The 19,564-nt window shown below is 39.9% G+C and overlaps 1 protein-coding gene across 1 annotated transcript in view; it reads right to left on the bottom strand.

The window, feature by feature from the left end:
* The window catches only part of LOC149167653 (Transducin/WD40 repeat-like superfamily protein), a 336,132-nt gene extending 324,017 nt beyond the window's left edge, over window positions 1-12,115 (bottom strand). Inside the window, exons 1-3 of the mRNA XM_089433067.1 lie at window positions 11,566-12,115; window positions 11,044-11,179; window positions 10,816-10,859 (exon numbers count right to left, since the gene is read on the bottom strand). Of these exons, the coding sequence (XP_089289193.1) occupies window positions 10,816-10,859; window positions 11,044-11,179; window positions 11,566-11,945 (560 nt within the window). The 5' untranslated portion in view covers window positions 11,946-12,115. The remainder of the gene's footprint in view (window positions 1-10,815; window positions 10,860-11,043; window positions 11,180-11,565) is intronic.
* Window positions 12,116-19,564: the final 7,449 nt, after the last annotated feature.

Below are 19,564 nucleotides of genomic sequence, written 5' to 3' on the forward strand. Positions count from 1 at the left end.
GGATGTGTTTAACACTACCATCCTCAATAATGACAGGATTTCGGGATTTGATGAACTATTTGCTTGATGCAGTCAAGAAGAAATAAGGATGATGGAAAGAGACAAGCCCTCAAATGGAAACAATCCTACCGCCTTCTCCGCTCATGCTAAAAGAAAGAACAATGCTGGTCCTAGAAGACAAGGTCAAGGATTTAAGCCGGGATTCAAAGAAGGAAGAAAATGAAGATGCTTCAATTGCAACAAGTTTGGCTACTTTGCTAGACAGCGTCCTCACAAGAAGGATACTCCAAGGGATGATGACAACAACAACCACAACAACTATAAAGACAATGGCAATCAAAGGAACAACAGATTCAACAACAAATGAAAGAGGAATGATCCCACTACTCGATATGGAAATGATCGTCCTCCCAAGAAGTCGAGAAACTCCAGGTATGAAGAAACTAATGTTGTAGATAAGAAAAAAGATTTTATCTTATTTCTGCCCTCACCACTGCCTCTCCTCTGGATACATTGGATAACTGGTTGATTGATAATGGTGCCTCAAGGCACTTCACTGGGTACAAAGAGGCCTTCTCAAACTTAGTTGAAAAGAAGACAAATATGGAGATTATACTTGGGGATAATGCCACTTATCCCGTGAAAGGAATTGGGACTGTCACTGTTCACTTAAATCAAGGTCAAACCCTACATCTACAAGAAGTGTTATATGTACCTGATCTGAAAAAGAACCTGGTCTCTAGCAATGGAATATAAAGGTTTCAAGGTGACATTCATTGATGGGAAGTATGTGTTTGGCAAAGGAACCAGAAGGATGCATTTACACTTGGATTTAGGGTTGAAGGTCTCTATCAAGTTACAGGAAGTCCACTGGGAGCAATGACTTGCGATACTTCTCTTCAATCTGAATTATGGCACCAAAGATTTGCTCACCTTCATTACAAAACCTTACCTAATGTAAGGAAGATGGTCATAGGTATGCCCGAATTCAACATAGATCATGAAGGACTTTGTCACGCTTGTGCAGCTAGAAAACATACAAGGGGACCATTCCCCTCAAGTGAAAGTCAAACTACCAATATAAAATCTATGTGCCTGGTCAAAGAGAAGTGGAAATAAGTCATGATGTCACTTTCGATGAAGATTCTACCCTTGGGAAAGTATGAAATCTTCCTATCCTTAGAAAGGACAATGATGATGATGTAGGAAAGCATGATGAATCTCCGACTAATGATCTGATGCCCGATGTTGAAGGTCCGATGGATCCCATTGATCCACCTCCTAGTGAGCCCTCTACTTCAAGAAAAAGACCTTTGAGGTTCAAAGATACTCTGAGGGTACTTAGCTGCCATGAGTACCATAGTGCCATGTACATTCAAAGAAGTCGTGAAGCACCAAGTTTGGAAGGATGCGATGAACAAGGAATATGAGTCGATCATGAAGAATGATGTTTGGGATGTGGTTCCTAGACCCAATGACAAGTCAGTGGTCACTTCAAAATGGCTTTACAAAATCAAACATGGAGCTAATGGGAGTGCTGAAAAGTTTAAAGCCAAGTTTGTTGCTCGAAGCTTCTCTCAAAAGGAAGGAGTGGACTACGATGAGATATTTGCACCGGTTGCCCGATATACCACTATTCGTTCGAACATAGCCCTTACTGCCTCACAAGGATGGAGCCTACACCAAACGGATGTCAAAACTGCTTTCTTGCATGGCTCACTAAAGGAGGAAGCCTATGTAGAACAACACGAGGGGTTCGAAGTTCAAGATCATAAGACACGTGTATGCAGGTTGAAGAAAGCCCTCTATGGGTTTAAGCAAGCCCTCGGGGCTTGGTATGAGAGGATAGATAGCTATCTTATGAAACTGGGTTTTACAAGGAGTGAAGTTGAAAAGGACAAGCCTCTCAATCTGGTCCTTTATGTGGATGATCTCTTTCTGACAAGTGATGATCCTCTCATTCATCAATGCAAGAGGGAGTTGGCTTCTGAATTCGAGATGAAGGACCTAAGACTGATGCACTATTTCTTAGGGTTGGAGGTCTGGCAAAAGCCAGGTGAGATTTTCCTTTCTCAAGGAAAATACATTATGAAGCTACTTGAGAGATGTGGGATGGTGGATTGCAAGTATGTTTCTACTCTGATGGAACTCAACTTCAAGAAGCTATGTGGAAGTGTTGTTGGGCCCGGATTAGCGAACCCTTTCGAGTATCATCAACTTGTGGGGGCTCCGCTATTCTTGGTAAACTCTCGTCCTAGCATATGCTTCGTTGTGAACACGTTGAGTCAATTTATGGTCGACCCTCATCACATTCATTGGATTGCAGCTAAGAATGTCTTGAGATATCTCCAAGGCACAATCCACTATGGACTGAGATACACTGGCAAGAATTCGAGGCTACAGGGATATACAGATGTTGACTGGGCTGGCAGTGTAGTGGATCGTAAGAGCACGTATGGGTGTTGCTTCTCTTTAGGGTCTTATTCAATATCTTAGATGAGTAGGAAGTAGAAATCGGTTGCTTTAAGCACCACCAAGGTCGAATACATTACTACGAATATGGGCTATTGTGAAGTTGTTTGGTTGAGGAAGCTCTTCAGTGAGTTATTTGAGCACGTGTTGGATACCACCATGATCTCCTATGACAACCAAAGTGGAATTCGCCTTTCAGAGAATCTCGTGTTCCACAACCACTCCAACACATTGATATCAGGTACCACTTTATTTGAGGTATGGTACAACGGGGAGCAATAAGGCTCCAACACATCAAGATGGATGAGCAAGTCGCAGATATTCTCACGAAGCCCTTAGGGAAGGTCAAATTCTTAAAATTCTAAGAGAGACTTGGAGTCGTGGAAATACCCTCCTATGAGGGTCGTGCATGAGTTGGACAGTGAGATCTGGGAGCTCCTGGAGGCTTGGGGTACTTCTTGGAGCTATGAGCGACCATAGGGTGAGTGGTTCACCTTCCCCTAGAGGTGCGCTATGTACAGGGTGAGTGGTTCACCTTCCCCTGTGATACCCCATGATGGTTGACATGTATGTAGGGTGAGTGGTTCACCTTCCCCTACAATCGACATATGCATAGGATGAGTGGTTCATCTTCTCCTATTGCATATGAGCAAGATGAGTGGTTCACCTTCTCCTATCAATGCCCGAGCATACATCCTACCCATGGAGTCCGGGACTCATGGGAAGTACCTCTCATATGGCCAATGAGTTGGGAAAAGTGATTAGGGACCATAGCACTACTGATGGATGCATCATGTACTGTTGTTGTACCCACTATGACTAAGATGCATGGTGTTCAACAAATTGATCAGGGATTAAGGATTGACTTGTGTCAATGGAGAGTGGTAAGGTTTTGTGACTCACTCTCGATCACTTCTTCTTCATTATTACTTCATGGTTCAACAGAGCAGAGCAGAACAGTGATGACAGAGATGGTACATGATGACAAGAAGGCATGATGATGTGATATGGATTGGCAAGTGGAATTCTCCCTAGTTGAGAGGGAGTGTTAAAATTGGCAACTAGGGCCAAAGTCCAACTTGGGACAGCTCATATGATGGAAATAGTTATTGCATTGGATTCCTCTTTTCGAAAGGTCCAAGTTTGATATAAAGATCATCTCATTCAGACAAGCAAAAGTGTGATTTTTAATTTATTCTCTCACATGTACAAATTGTTAAGGTCGGCCTCAGCTTAATGTAGGCTCAAGAGACCTCTCTCCTCATTTGGATATCATTCACTCAACAATTCTTCTCTCTCTTCAACAGATTGGTTCATACAACTTGGGGATATTCTCTCTCTCTCTCTCTCACATGCGGCTAGGAGGATTGTTTTTCTGGGCTGAAATAGAACTGAGTTTTTCAAGTTGTTAACTAGCATTGACCCTTGCTGTTTGACCGAATTTTGACTGCGTTTTGGAGGCAGGATTTCACTCTCTTGAGGTTTCATTTATTGGCACGAATTTCGAGGTGTTTGGGACTATTTGACCAATGTTGACCGCCGGGTTGTTTGACCGCAAGGCTGACTTCTGTTTGACTAGTGTTTGAAAGATTGTTTTGGGTTGACTTTGATTGTTGATGAAGGTCGAATTAATCTGCTTTTGACCGAGCTTCAAAGGAGATGACTTGCTACTAACTTGACCAGCGTTGCTCTCTGGTTAGGGCTGAAGTTTGACTGCAGCTAATTGTAGAAATTAACAAGGCTGATTTGACTTTGTATTGGGCTAATCTATTTGACTTTTGTACTCTCTCTCCCTCTATGTTGAACTATTGAATAATAATAAGAAAATTTGATCAAAGGGTTTTCCCCACATTGGGGTTTTTCCCTGGCATCCACCAAATCTGGTGTCCTCTTGTCTTCTGCATATGTTTTTATGTTCTATCTGCATTTACTTTCAATGTGATTGCTACTGGAAATTATTGGAAATTGTCATTGCATTGCTAAAGGAACATTGAAGTAAATTGTGCTAAGCATAGAACATACCATTGCTATCTAAAATTAACAATTCCTAAACCATACGATACCATATATCAGCGATTAAGATAATAGACATGGTCATCATTCATAATTCACATATGCATAAATCATTACACTTATCCAAATGTTTTAAGATGGTTGGCAACTAAAGAAGGGACTTCAACTCTCCACCCAACCATATGCCATATACACTACAGCTTTCTTGCAGCCAACCACACCCAACCTGGATCCAAAGTTTGAGGGGATGCTTACTTAGGGAATTCACCCAAGGCTCAGTTGGGGTATTGCTCAGTTCCAAGAGTTTGAATCCACTATCTAGGTGGTTTATCAGCTGTATTTTTAAAGAAAACACTGCAAGAGCTTGTACCCCACTGTCTAGGTGGTTTATCAGCCTCACAAACCACAGTGGCTCAGTTCACCTGCCGAGTGGTTTATCAGCTTTACAACAAGCACCCAAGTGGTTGACCAGCCCATTCGGTAAGCATTGTGTGGTTTACCAGCTTATTCAACAAGCACTTAGTTTTTATCAACTTACTCATAAAGCACCCATGGTTTAGTCCTCTTCCGAGTCTCCCACTAGCCAGTTGGGCTTGGACACACTGTCCAGTAACCTCAACACATCAATACAAAGGAAAAACAGGGGTAGAAAGGCAGCATTGTTACAAAAGGGAGGGACATGGCACATAAGATCAGGAAAACGAGATCAGTGGGCAACCTTGACTAGTTTATACCAGAGTACAAATGAGATCAAGAAAATATTGTTGAGAGAGAACTTGAACAACATTCGTATGAACATATCAGAGACTGTGACCTCATCTCTCTAGGATCCAGCAGGCTCGTGATGAGCTATTAGCTATGGGAGAAGTTATAAGTGATTCAAAGTTAGTGATGGTAGCTCTGAAGGGTTGCGCTAACCAATGGAAGACCTCTGTGGAGGGCATCCTTGCTAGACAAAAACATCCTAATTGAAGCCAGTTGTATGATGACTTCATCCAGAAATAAATTTGGGAGAGTTCAATAATTGGTGGACAGTGTAGGAGTGGAGGTGGGGATGAGGAACTTGCACTTGTGTTGCGCAAGCTAAAAAGTGCAAGGGGAAGGCCAAGAAAAACTAGAGTGGAGGAGAATTTTCATAAGGCAAGGAGGAGGACATGAGCAAAGTCAAGTGCTTTGTCTGTCACAAGTTCAATCATTATGCCAAACAATGTCCAAACAAAACGAAGGGCAAAGGGAAGACATCTACAGCAACCACAGCACAAATGGATGGGTTGGCTGACAAATTCGAGAAGGAATTTGCTCTAGTCATGCCTTTCTAGCACCATTACAAGAGGGGTGTGGTTTGTGGACAATGGCGCATCTCGTCAACACTACGAAATCTTAGGATATCTTCACTAGTATGGCCAGCAAGCCTACAGATCTAAATGTGGACCTTGGTGACAACACCAGGTATGCAGTAGAGGGCATTCACAACATACAATTTTGGATGGAATTAGGGAGTATCATGGAGGTTTAGGAAGTGATGTTTGTACCAGGGTTGGAGAAGAATCTCCTTTCAGTTTTGACCATGCGAGACAGAGGACTAGAGGTCAATTTCACGGGAGGTGAAGTAGTTGTTAGGCCAAAAGGGGTTGATCCTAGGGTGAGACAAGTCATAGGAAGCAAGGAGAATAATTTGTACTTGTTAAGAGGTCAGCCAATGAAGGCTCTTGTACATGACAATGACATCTAGAGTGAGCTTTGGCACAGGAGGATGGGACACCTACACTAAAGGGCTCTTCCTATGTTACAGAGGCTAGTAACTAGTTACAGGTTTTCCAGATTTCAAGGTAGAGCAGAAGGGACTGTGCAAAGGGTGTGCGCTCGGCAAGGATGCCAAGGCAGCCTTTCCTTATAGTGAGACCAGGTCCAAGGGAGTGTTGGAATCGGTGCATTTAGATATATGTGGTCCTATGTTAGTGGAATCAATCACAGGGTCTAGCTACTTTGCGACATTCATAGATGACTATTCCAATAAGACTTGGATCTACTTCTTGAAGACCAAGGGTGAGACCTGCAATCAGTTTCAAGAGTTCAAAGCTCTTGTGGAGAACCAGACTGGGAAGAAGATTAAGGTACTGAGATATGATAATGGGTGCAAGTATACCTCCAATGAGTTTCGGGATTTTTGCAGGGAGGCAAGGATCAAGAAGGAACTCACGGTGCCTTACAACCCTCAATAGAATGGGGTTACAAAAAGGAAGAACAGGACCATAATGGGAGTAGCGAAGGCAATGATCTATGATCAAGACTTGCCTATGTTTTTGTGGGTGAAGGCCTGCAATACAATTGTTTACTTGTAGAACAGGAGTCCTCACAGGGTATTGGAGGACAAGACTCCTGAGGAGATGTTTAAAGGAGAGAGACCAAAGGTGAGTCATCTACACGTCTTCAGTAGTCCAATTTATCTCCACATTCCTACAAAGAAGAGGACTAAGGTGGAGCCTTCCTCAAATAAGGGTATTTTTGTGGGCTACAATGAGGTCTCAAAGGCCTACAAGGTCTACATTCCAGGACAAAGGAGAGTTATTGTCAGTTGAGATGTCAAATTCAAGGAGGGTAGGACCTTAAGAGGGTAGGACCTTTAGGAGGTCTCATGAAATAGAGCCGGCAGGGGTAGAGGATTAGGAGCAAGAAGCTCCTCAGGTTAAGCAGGGTCCAGCAGCACTAGCAACAGGGACACAACATGTAAATCAGAAGGAGTGAGAGGCTCCTTCAAGCTCTACCAAGAGGAGGTCGAGGTGGGTCAATTAAACCTTGAGGGATGTAGAAGGAGGAGCATGTGGAGGCTCCTAAAAGGACTTTCAGGGAGAGTAGACCACCTACTAGATTTTCTAGCTATCTGGCCTTAATGAGCAGCATCAGTGATTCCCAGCCTTCTACTTATGAGGAGGCAACAGATCAACAGGTCTGGAGGGATGCCATGGTGGAGGAGCACAGCTCCATCATGAGGAATGATGTGTGGCACAAAGTGTCGAGACTTAAAGAGAAGTCAGTGGTCTCTTCTCGATGGATCTATAAGATCAAGAATGCATCAGATGGCAGCATCGAGAAGCACACAGCGAGGTTTGTGGCAAGAGGGTTCTCCTAGAAGGAGGGAGTGGACTACAAGGAGACATTTGCTCCTGTCACCAAATATGCATCTATTAGGGAAGTTATTTCCATTGCTTCAGAAATGGAGTGAAGGATACATTAGACAAATGTGAAGATTGCTTTCCTCAATGGGGTGATTAAGGAAGAGGTGTATATTAAGCAACCTCAAGGCTTTCGGGTGCATGATAGGGAGTCCCATGTATGCAGGTTGAAGAAGCTCCATGCGCATGATATACTATGATGAATATCTTCTTGGTTTAGGCTTCACCAAGAGTGAGGCAAACTCGAACTTGTATTATGTACTTGTTGAGGGTGAGCCACTTATCTTGGTGTTGTATGTTGATGATCTCTTCTTAACAGGATCAGAAGCTCATAGAGATGTGCAAGGAGGACCTTGCTTCTGAGTTTGAGATGAAGGACATTGGCTTGATGCATTGCTTTTTGGGATTGGAGGTGTGGCAACAACTAGGAGATATTTTCCTTAGGCAAGGCAAGTATGTAGCAAAGATTCTTAGGAGACTTAGGATGGAGGACTACACATCTATATCTACAGCTATGATCACTAAATTGAGGAAGCTAAGTGCTTCTGAGGGTGAGTTGGTGGATCTCACATTTTATAGGCCACTGATAGGTTCTTTGATGTATTTGGTCAACACCAGGTCGGTTATCTGTTTTGTTGTGAATACACTCAGCCAGTTCATGGTAGAGAAAAGGAGGGTTCATTTGGTGGCAGCGAAGGATGTGCTCAGGTACTTGAGAGGTACAATGGAGTATGAACTAAGGTATGTAAGAGTTGGTGGAGTACAGTTGCAAGGCTACACAAATTCGAACTAGGAAGGGAGTGTATTGGACAGGAAGAGTACATCCAGATGTTGTTTCAGCTTGGGATCAACTATGATCTCATGGTTCAACGGGAAGCAGCACTCAATGGCACTTAGATTAGCAGAGATCGAGTATATGGCAACAAATATGGCGAGTTTTGAGGCCATATGGCTTCATAAGATGCTCTCGTGGTTATTTGGCATTGAGATGGGGTCCATGGTGATTCACCATGATAAACAGAGTTGCATTAAGCTCTCTAAAGATCATTTGTTTCATGACAAGTCCAAGCATATAGAGATCAAGTATCACTTCATTAGAGACAAGATCCAAAGATGTGTTGTGAGATTGCAGTACATATCTATATGGGAGCAGGTAGCAAACATTCTTACCAAGCCTCTAGTGAAGGGGGAGTTTGCGTTTTACATAGACAAGTTGTGGGTGGTGGAGAATTCCTTCCTTGCTAGGAGAGAGTGTTGATGCTTTATAGCTATGGAAGGTCTTCTACACTGGTTTGGTGCCTTAACATGTAGAAGAAGTTTGATTTCCTTTCTAGATACTTGCTTGGTGTAGTAAGTGACTTTATTATTTCTTTCCTAAGGTTAACCTAGAGAGACCGGGTTTGTCTTGGGGCCAATTCCAGTTCAGCATTTCAGTTTCCACGCAACCATAATTTCCAGGGGACAAGTTACAGGTTCCCCTTCAGCTATTATTTCTCTGAGTACTTTTTTATATTTTCCAGATTTAATATAAGTGGAGGAAAAGCGATTTGGGTCAAATTTCTGCTATTCTTGTGGCTGATTTTCTTGTGATTGTTCCACTGCATTTTATTTGTGATGTTAAGAGATACCAAAGTATTTATTTTCAGCAATTCAGAATTTTATTTGTGTAATAAAAAAAAATTGGGTATAAAAAATTGTTAGGTAAAATAAATCTCCTCGTATTTAAATTGTAACAAAGGCTACATTTATGACTTTAACAATAATGAATGAGTTGAAGCCTACAAAACCCATGTGTTCTCTGATTTTGTACCCTAAATCAAGTAACAAAGAGAGATCCATTTCCAATTCTATCCATCTATGAGGTGCTAGATAGCCCCAAGGGGTAGCTCAAGTGGCCATGAGTTAGACGTGAGATGTCTCCCCCGGAGTGGGGCAGATCATGAGTCCACATCTTTAGATGCCCTCGACGGTAGGCCCAACAATCGAGGCTAACAGTTTACCCTATTTACCATCCATGGATCATGGGGGAGTACTCAAAGAGTTTTTTGTGAGGTTTTCCTTGAAAAACAGAGGTGTTAGACGCAAAAGTTCCATACCAAGACCTATTTACTAAAAGCTATGTTACAATTAGGTGAGTGAACAAAAGATTAAGGAAAGATATGTCTGTGGCAAATGGAGCACTTATGCTTATAGAGTTATTCGATTTGGGCCCGTGAAAATACTCACAACCTTCTAGTGAACAATTCCAATTTCCAAGTACTTTTAAACTCTACACCCAAGGGTTGGCTCAATCAATTGAACCATCCACCCAAGGCATGTTGCTGTCAAAGAGACCATAAGTCATAGGTTCAAATTCAATCATGTCCCTCAGAGTTGCCATTCGCTATTATGGCCAGTGGTTGAGCTACACTCCATCAACATATTCCAAGGGGAGGGATTCCATGAGGCTTTCCTTGAAAGAAAAAAAATCATGTCTTTGTGCAAATAGCTCAAGGGATTAGTTCAACCAATTGTCAGCAATGTTGCTATGCATTTGGCTAATTCTATGTCGGCAAGTGCCTAGTACAAACCCCTTCTGTGAGGGCGCACTAATCTGCGCTAATAGGTTTTCAGAGAATTCCATCCACAGATGTGGAGAAGCATCACTTGGGTTTCCCGTGAGGCTTTCCTCGAAAACCAGTGATTTGTTGCCAATAGGAATTTGGGTAGTTCCATGGCAGCAAATACCCAATATAAATCTCACACCCCCCCCCCCGGGTGAGGCACAATAATCTACTCCTACGAATTTACTAAGAATGTCATCCACAAATGTGGAGAAGCAGGCTCTAATTCAAGTGAATATACACACACAGCATTGGATTAAAAAAATTGAGACCAAGAGAAGCTAATTAGTCACTTCGATGAGAGCTTGCATTGTATTGTAAATTTGTATGTTTTATTAAGACAAGAGTTTGCATTGTAGTGTATGTTATTTTAAAATTAGTAATTAAAGAATGTTTTAAAATAGTAATTAAAGAATGTATTAGAAAGTACCATCCAACAGATAATTCAACTACATTTTCTTTTAATAAGTATGAACCAATTCAAACTGTAAAACTGCGGATGGTTCATTAATATCTATCCAAAGAAATTTATGCTCCAGATATAAATCACTTACCGAGAGTTGGAGAGGTTGGGATTGTTGGTAGGCCCTCTATCCCACTGCAATAGCAACAATAAGAATAAAGTGAAGTTAGCACATACAAAAAAGTTAAAGTTTCAGAGAACGTTTCCCTATGTGATCAATTCAACTTCTGTGGGTGTGTACAAGTAATGGAATGTTACACGTAGCAATATTAGGAATCTCCATTTAGGGTACTTTGATGCCGTGAATTAGATAACCCACCTGTGGAACAGCAGCGGCAGAAAACTGAGGCATAACCGCCGAAAGACTATTATCCTTGATTTCAGAATCCTTGGTCTCGCAAGCGAATTTCACTAATTTTGAATCAACGCCATATCGGCAATACGACTGCCAATCTCTGCAAGTGAATGTGAAAAAACATGACTATATAACCAATTAGTTGTATCGATTTCCGAAAGAAAAACAGATGAATGAAAGTTTCTGGTGAGACAGAGTCGAGCGTTATTAACTCTCTATTCTTGGTGCTTTCTATAGTCTTGTTTTTATCTATATTCTGATGAAATATGGGCCAATACAGAAATACTGCTAAATTATACAGGTGAAGTCCATGACTAATAAACTTAGCATTGGCATTGACGTGAGAGAGGGAATAAGAGACACCTTACAAAAGTGATATCGAATTGAATATGGGCCAATACAGAAATACTGCTAAATTATACAGGTGAAGTCCATGACTAATAAACTTAGCATTGGCATTGACGTGAGGGAGGGAATGAGAGACACCTTACAAAAGTGATACCGGATTGAATACGCTCCAGTGACTTGAACTTGCCACCTCCTTCCTCCAGTCTCCCAAATTCTGGAAAATAATTAGCACAAAATCTGAGATGATTGTCGATGCTGAGATCGAATCTGGCGACCGCCACAGCGGGTGGTTTCTCTTTGGACTTTCCCCTCTTTCTCTCTTTAGTTTTACGCAGTTCGTGGTCATGCTCCCAGCTATCCATGCTGTTCATGTCTTCTCCTACCATATTCTCCTCGTCCTCGTCGTCAAAAGTAACATTCTTTTTGCCCCTGCCCTTGCCCCGCCCTCTGCCTCTGCCCCTGCCCCGGCCCCTACCCCTGGCCTTGACCTCTGTCTCTTCTTCCATTGTCATTACCATTATTATATTCCTTCAGCTTCAGCTGCAGTTTCTGCTCCTGCGACAGCTCCAGCTCCGGCTCCTACTACCTTCGCCTGCCCTGCGAAAGCAGACCTCATTATACGCGGAACTATGATTATATCAGTAGTTATCGATGCATTTAGTTAAAATGATATGCTTTCTATATCATCGTTTTAAAAAAACAAATGGACCCGTACGAAGTCGGGAGGTAGAGGTGGTGGCATTTTGGGTCATCTCTTGACAATCGCGTGGATGGGGTATAATTTTTATAATGTATTTATATTTGGGGTTCCGGTGAAACGGTGGGGTGGTTGGTTTATGGTGATGTTATCCCTCCACTTAAGTTTCAAATGGCATGGGTATATTTTTGGTGTTTAGTTTGATTTTTGATTTAGCCAAGGTTACACCAACAAATTATCAATTTACCATGGTTAAAGAGTGATTTTTGGGATTTTTGTTTTAGAAGTTGTATGTCGATGTTAGATGTCAATTTGATGAGTTTGCCCATTACTTTATTAAATATATGTATGTTAAAAGCTTTTTAATTGTGGGGGCTTGCCTCACATAGAATTTGTATGTAAAAGTTATTTACTTGATTTTGGTGAGGTAATTGTGTAATTCTTTCTCATATGTTCATGTGGAAGTCATAACAATTCTTTATGGTTACTCATGTGGAGTTAGTAACATATCGGAATTGAGTAAAGAGTTCTAAAAATGTAGAATAATCTAAAACTCTAATCCTAATAGCAAGAGTTAAAATGTTAATTGAAAGAAAAACTCTAATCCTAATAGCGGGAGTTAAAATGTTAATCAAAAGAAAAAGGAAAGGGGTTCAACTTCAACTCCTATTCTAGCAATTTCATGTTCCATAACAAAGTAGCTACACAGAGGAGTAAATAGTATAAGATAATTTTACTGATGTCGAACATTGTGACCACAAATAAGTCAATGGGACTACTAAGTACAATAGTGTCAATACATTGTAGGAGTGCAAAGGACCACTCCCATATAAAAAGATGGAAAGAAAGGGTTAAAATATAACATCTGGAAAAAGAAAGTATAGGTGGGAATCTTGACTTGCTGCATAAATCATTGAGGGTGACAATACAAAATGCCTTCAAGAAATGTATTGAAGGAGGATACAAGGGGAAGGGAAGGTGCATCAATGCTCAGTGGCTTTGTTTGTTGAAGATGAAGAGGAAACATTGTCATCTTGTGGGTCATTTGCCTTTGAATATGTGTCTCTCCTACCCTCTGAGACTAGAGAGAATAAAGTTTCAATAAAGCATTGTACCAAAGTACTATACAAAGAGTTGATCTATAGTGTTTCTTGTTGTCTCAAGGGAGCAACCTATTGCTTCTCTCTAAGACCAAAGGTCTACCTGTTGGAAAGATGAGCCCTACCCTCAAATCTAAATCAGCAACTCTACGAGGGTGCGGGTGGGGGTAGGAGACCCCTTGTGTTTCATGGGTTTGAGCTCCACAATAATTGTCTTTGCCATTGGTAGCACTAGGAAAAAGGATTTAGTCATCTAATTTGTGTCTAGTTAGGGGGGTGTCCTAGATATGGAAGAGCAGAGACCTAATGCCCACCTCATAAGCAAAGTCAAGCATAACTATTTCGGGTACCAAAAAAAATGGACAAAAAGTTCTAAGACTTTGTGAAGAAGTAGTGGATCAATCCTCATATCTCCTACTCCCTAGCAAGAGACATTCAAGGGCATTCAAAGAATACTTGAAACAAGGGAGATGGTCCACTAAGATACCATCTTAGTAGATGAAGCAAGAGACCTCCAAAAAATAAGCAACTCCAAGCATGCCCTATAGGTATGTTTGAAATAATACCCTATGAGAGTAGTAAGCAAGGTATGGATAATTATCTTAACTACCAGTAGAGTTAGCAACGCCAAGGACATGATGCAAAAACAAAATTAGTCTTAAAATTGTCTCAAGAAGGATGGGATGGATAAGAATTGCCCTTGGAGGACAATGAGAGTAAGCTTGCTATTCTTATGCTTTGGAGCATTTATAAATTCTTATGCAACTCAAGCTTTTTGTTGGGAACTATGGCAAATCATAATGTCACATATTTATGCAATGAACATAATGATAAGCATAGTTTCCCTTCTACTCTCATTTAATTAAAAAGAAAGGATTGATCTTTTTTTATAATTTTCCCATGTCATGTCTCATTGTGATTTAAATATCATGTGCATGGTGTTCCAATGTGTGTTTATTATTGTAGTTTTGTTTTTTAATGCCATAGTAGTTAAAAAAATTGTATGGTGTGTTTTATATTTTTGCTATTAAATAAAAAAGAATAATAAAATAATGGTATGATGCCCTTGCTAAAGAGTTGTAGTTGTGCATGAGGGATCACAGTCCTCGATATTATTATAGAGTAATTATGTAATTGTGTCACATAATTTTATCTGAGTTGGCTTGTCCAACCATGGCTTTTAGACAATATGGCCTTAGTTCGGGAAAAGCCATTGTCATTTTGGGTGTTGATCCCAATCTTAACAGCAGAAATGATGTTAAATGATCCCCAAAATTTTGTCTCAAAGTGTATATTGAGTTGATGACCACTCTTCATGATATTGAATTTTTCGATACTAAATATGATCTTTTATGTCATTTCATCTAGGATGATCTCCACTATGGTTTACTTTGTTGGGAGGGTGCCACTTGAGTTAGTTATTTGTGATTGGATTCAAGAGGTGTGGAAGTCACATGGTTTGCCCTACAACTGTACTTGCAACACAACCAAAGGTTTCTTCATGTTTCAATTTAGCCACAAGGCCTATGTGCATGAAATCTTGCTTCAAGTCCCCTTAATCTATAAGAATACACTGCAACTACATTGCTTTATATGGGTGGGTTTCCTAGGCCTCCTAGTGATGTTTAGCTATCCCTAAGATAAATTATAGCACCTTTAAGGGAACTTATGTGCCATAATCTTAGTTCTTTCACCCTTATCCTCGACATAAAGTTTGTGTTATGGTTAATTTGTCTAAAGACCTTAAAGAATTGTGCTCATTGGGATTGTTAATCAAATTCACTACTAGTTAATCCATTGCATAAATTTTCCCAACACCTTCCTTTACTATCAAAGCTTAGATCGTCTCATCCATGATTATCTACTTATGATTTAAGGTGACTCAAATGTGGCCTCATCCACCTAAATCCCTCTTATCCTCAAAGCTTCCCAAGCAACAAATGTAGATGAAGGTGACTACGCTAAAGTTGTTCGTAAAAATCAAGGTTATGATGCTTATTAAAGAAAATAGAACTTGCAACCTAGACCTATCTCTAGACAAGCTTGCTACAATCTTGCATGAAATGGTTGATGATAAGGCCCTTGACCTTGATGGATTCCATTGTAAGTTCTACATGGCCACCTGAAAGTTTGTTAGGCCATGTTTATTGTAGGTTTATCACGAAGGCGTTTTTAATTAGTCTTTAGGTACGAGAACTAATCAAAGGCATATCAAATTTACTCCTAAGGTAAAAAACCCAAAGATTATTACCAATTGGAGACCCATCACATTGTTAAACGAGTCTTATAGGAAATTTTGTCCAAATCGCCAATCTTACATATTAAGTACATTCTCCCTGAGATCATTCACATTGAACATACTAAATTCATTTAGAGGAGATATATTCTAGACAATGTCATCTCAATATGTGAAGATGTGGAATGGACTAGGTTATCCATCCTTGATAATTTACTCATAAATTTTTATTTTGAAAAATGTTTATAAACAAGCAGAGTGACCCTTCATTCTAGCAACACTCTAAGCTGCAAGATTGGACCATAGTTTATCACTAGTGTTGAAACCATATTTCTAGATGCCTCAATGTTTCTTGTTATTAACATATGCTCTTCAAAGCAAGTGGAGATTTTTAGATCTATTCATTAAGGGTTCCTCCTATCACCAACAATAAGTCTATTAACGGTTTAATTTCTTAGCTATTTACTTAGCTCTAATGTGATTTTGGGTATCTCTTAAGGAATTCCTCTTCCTAAACTAAAGGTTAGGTAATTGTTTAATAGCCATTTGTCAATGACTATTTTTTGGATATCTTAGAGGAGCACACTTCCCAACCTCAAACCATGGAGTGTTTTGACACCTTATGTGTAGCCTCAAAATCGGGCATTTGGTGCCTTAATATTAAGTGAAACAAATAAATCAAACAACTTATGTCATCTCAATTCACCTCTCAAAATTTGGTGTGGATTCAACCAAGTTGAGTCGTTAAATTTATAGGTGTACCTTTTGCATTTTATGTGTATCCTAAGGACCTCTAGGAAGTGGTTTTTCATTAGACAAAGAATAAGAGATATAAATGGATCACTAAACCATTAGCTCTGGTAACAAAATTCAATACATGCACGAAAGCATTGGCAAGAACCCATGTATACTACTAATCTCGCAAGGTCCCCTACAAAGTAACATATTGGCAACTTAAAAAACTCCTCAAGAAATTTCTTTAAGTCAAAGATAACAAAGGCTTTGGTTTCAAAGAGTTAATTAGGAACTTTATTGCACTTCAACAATTTTGATAGTCTAGGTATTATTCAATTAGGATTCAATCCCAAGCACCATGTACAAAGTGGGTGGTTTACGTTGTGGACAGAAAGGAAGCTTGGAAAGTCCTTTAGGCATTGACATTGACATGGTTTGATTGGGTGATCATGTACATTGAGACCCATTAATTGGTAATCAACAATTATTTATCTTCTAAATGAAGAACTATATCTTATCAGTGTTCTCATTGTGCAAGTCACATTCTTCACAAGCTTTAAGTCACCTTAGACAATATTCATTGCACAATCAATTATATTTTTTGGACCATCCACATTAGTTCACTCTTTTTTCATAGTTATTTATTTGTCTTTTACATGCCTAAATCTCTTCTAGACTAATTCTTGAACACCAACATTTGGCTCAATAAATTTGACACTTGAAGTTCTTTCCACTATAGTAAATCATAGAGTTTGGAAGTCTTGTTTATGCCTTTTGACATGTGATCAAGAGGAATTTTTAAACCATCTAAATCATTGCCAATGGAGCTCATGTTAGAGTAGGTTAGTTTGTCAGTCAAAAGGTATTCCAAGTTAATTTTTGTTGTTTTAAAGGAGGTCAAATCCATAAACTTGTTCGCTGTCATATTTTGACCTGTCACTGCCTAAAGGAGTCATCATAAATTGGGTCATCACTCTGGTCATCAAGGTACAGTCATTGGGAAGGGGTGTCTATTGTATGGGAAGGTATTATAATAAATTGTTGAGTTTGGGTATTAGGTAATGATAGGATGGTTATATGGTCAATGTGTCTGCAGTCGAAGGAAAGATCTCAAAGGGGTCCTAATCATAAATATTTTGATCTATGCCTTTGTTAGACATTATATGTACCCCTCTGCCTATCCCCTTTTTCCCTCATCACATTACTTTCCCTCATTCCCCAATGTTTACATTATTCATATTTATCATTTTAGGCCTAAACCCTCATCCCCATTTTAACCTAACTACATATCCCTAGGCCTAAATATCCCTTCCCTAAGCATCACATACCATGATTGACTCATGTCCTTTTTCATCCCCGACGAACTTTGATTACAAGTCCATCATGCCTAAATTTTCCGCCATCATACAATACTCAAATAGTGATCACCTTAAACATGTGAATTTCAAGTGGAACACTGGTTAACTGTGAAACTCGTTACATCGACAAAATTATTTGAAATCATTGTAAAGGCTGTCAATTTCTTTCATGATTGATCACAGGTGATTGGCTCGTTCTTCATGCAAGGAATGGGATAAGTGGTCGTATTCTGAAGCAGAGATCGCAAAGAAGTTTACAGGTCGCAGAGGAATTCGAGCATTGTATTGTGTTTTTCTACACAGAGAGGGATTGTGTCTCGGGCTAGCTATCAACACACAGTTTGACTGCAGGGATTTGAGAGGTAGGAAGTAAGTCACCTTCCTGAATTCTCACTGCTATATATCCTAGCTATTGCTATTGAAATCGTGGTTGTTCATGCTAGAAATTTTTTGTTGCACACACTCTGTGTTTCTTGACAAATACATTTTCGCTTTTGAATTTGTTATCACATTGCTATAAGTGTGAATTTATGCCGATGGATGTTTCCTGAAGGGTTCATGTTAGTTGTCTTTTAATCCTCAAATTCTCTTGCTTATATTCAACCCCATAAAACTTTGATGTCATCAACTCACTGTCACAACTGTTGAAGCAGAATTGTGTTGCCACCCTTGATCATATCCATTTATTTAGGTCTGTACACATAGCCCTAGCTTAAACTCAAATTCAGTCTGCCAAGTGTTGAGACAGAATGACCCCTTCTACTAGCAAAAAGGGAGGAGACCTTGTGCGTATCAAACCTAGCACCTTGAGCCTGGTGAAATCATCCTTTGCCATTAGAGTGGCCTTTGAAAATGCAGGGTGCATTCCTTTTTGTCAGAAGATCCTGAAAATAGGTCACAATGTTAGACTTGCTAATTTATTTGCTCTTAATTTATAAGATGGTAAAGTAAAACTAGGGGACCTGGAGATTGTATTGACTAAGAAATTTGTTGTTGATGCAACCAACCTCCCTATAGCAGGGGAGAAGTGGTTTAAATGGGATGAATTATACATTTTAGCTTACAAACAGTTTGTGAAGTCAGAGTTTCTAGACAAGTTTGCCTCCACTTTCCCCAGTATTTATCTTCAAGAACAATATGTCGACCTTTTGAAGGTTATTCAAAGATACTTCACTTGTGAGGGCAGGTTCAGTAGAATATATCAATACCATCTCAGGTTATTATGGCATTTCACAGAAAACAAGCCAATGAACCTCCCTTATTTTTTGCTCAAGAGTTTAGAAAGAATGGCTACCAAAGTACAAATTCAAAAAGATAATCATGCTTCAAGTCTGTTCCATTTTTCTTTAATCAAAATCTTAGTTAAGCATGTTGTTGAGAGGAATAAAATGCTTTGGTCTGATTTTCTTGCAAGTATTGATCTGTTGCCACAAACTTGGTCACCATCAATGAAGACAGATAAGGAAGAGCCCAAGCAGAAAAACCCAAAAAAGGAAAACATACATTCAGTCATGAAGATGAAACCCATAAAGAAGGAAGGTGACAAGTCAAGCAAGAAACTTGTATGCAAATTGAGCAAGAAAGCTCTATTGCAAAGCATGAAGGAGGACAATGTAGTCAAAGAAACAAAAGAGCGGGTGACATCAGCTTAACAAGCCAAAGTTAAAGTCAAAATCGAAGACATCGTGCAAGATGAGTTTGTGATGAGACCTAGAACGAGGTCTAGAGTCAAAAAGACCCAGGAAGAGGTAGCCCCTTAAGCAATAGTGGAAATTTTTGAAGAAAAGCAAGTAGATGTACAGGTTGATGATAAAGTGGATGAATTCAAGGGCCTAGAAATAGTGTAGCCAGACTATGAGGAGGACATAGCACCACCTGAAGCAGGTGTTATGTAGTACAAAGAAGAAGACCCTAAGATAACAAAGATGAAAGAGACACTGTCAAAAAATCAGAGGAGGATAGCATTTATGGAGAAGAAGAACAGAGATTTAAAGCAACTATTAAACCAGCA

Source organism: Pinus tabuliformis, chromosome 5_1 (assembly GCF_031772625.1).
Source record: "Pinus tabuliformis cultivar Carrire ecotype Pingquan chromosome 5_1, CPIR1, whole genome shotgun sequence".
Lineage (NCBI taxonomy): Eukaryota > Viridiplantae > Streptophyta > Pinopsida > Pinales > Pinaceae > Pinus > Pinus tabuliformis.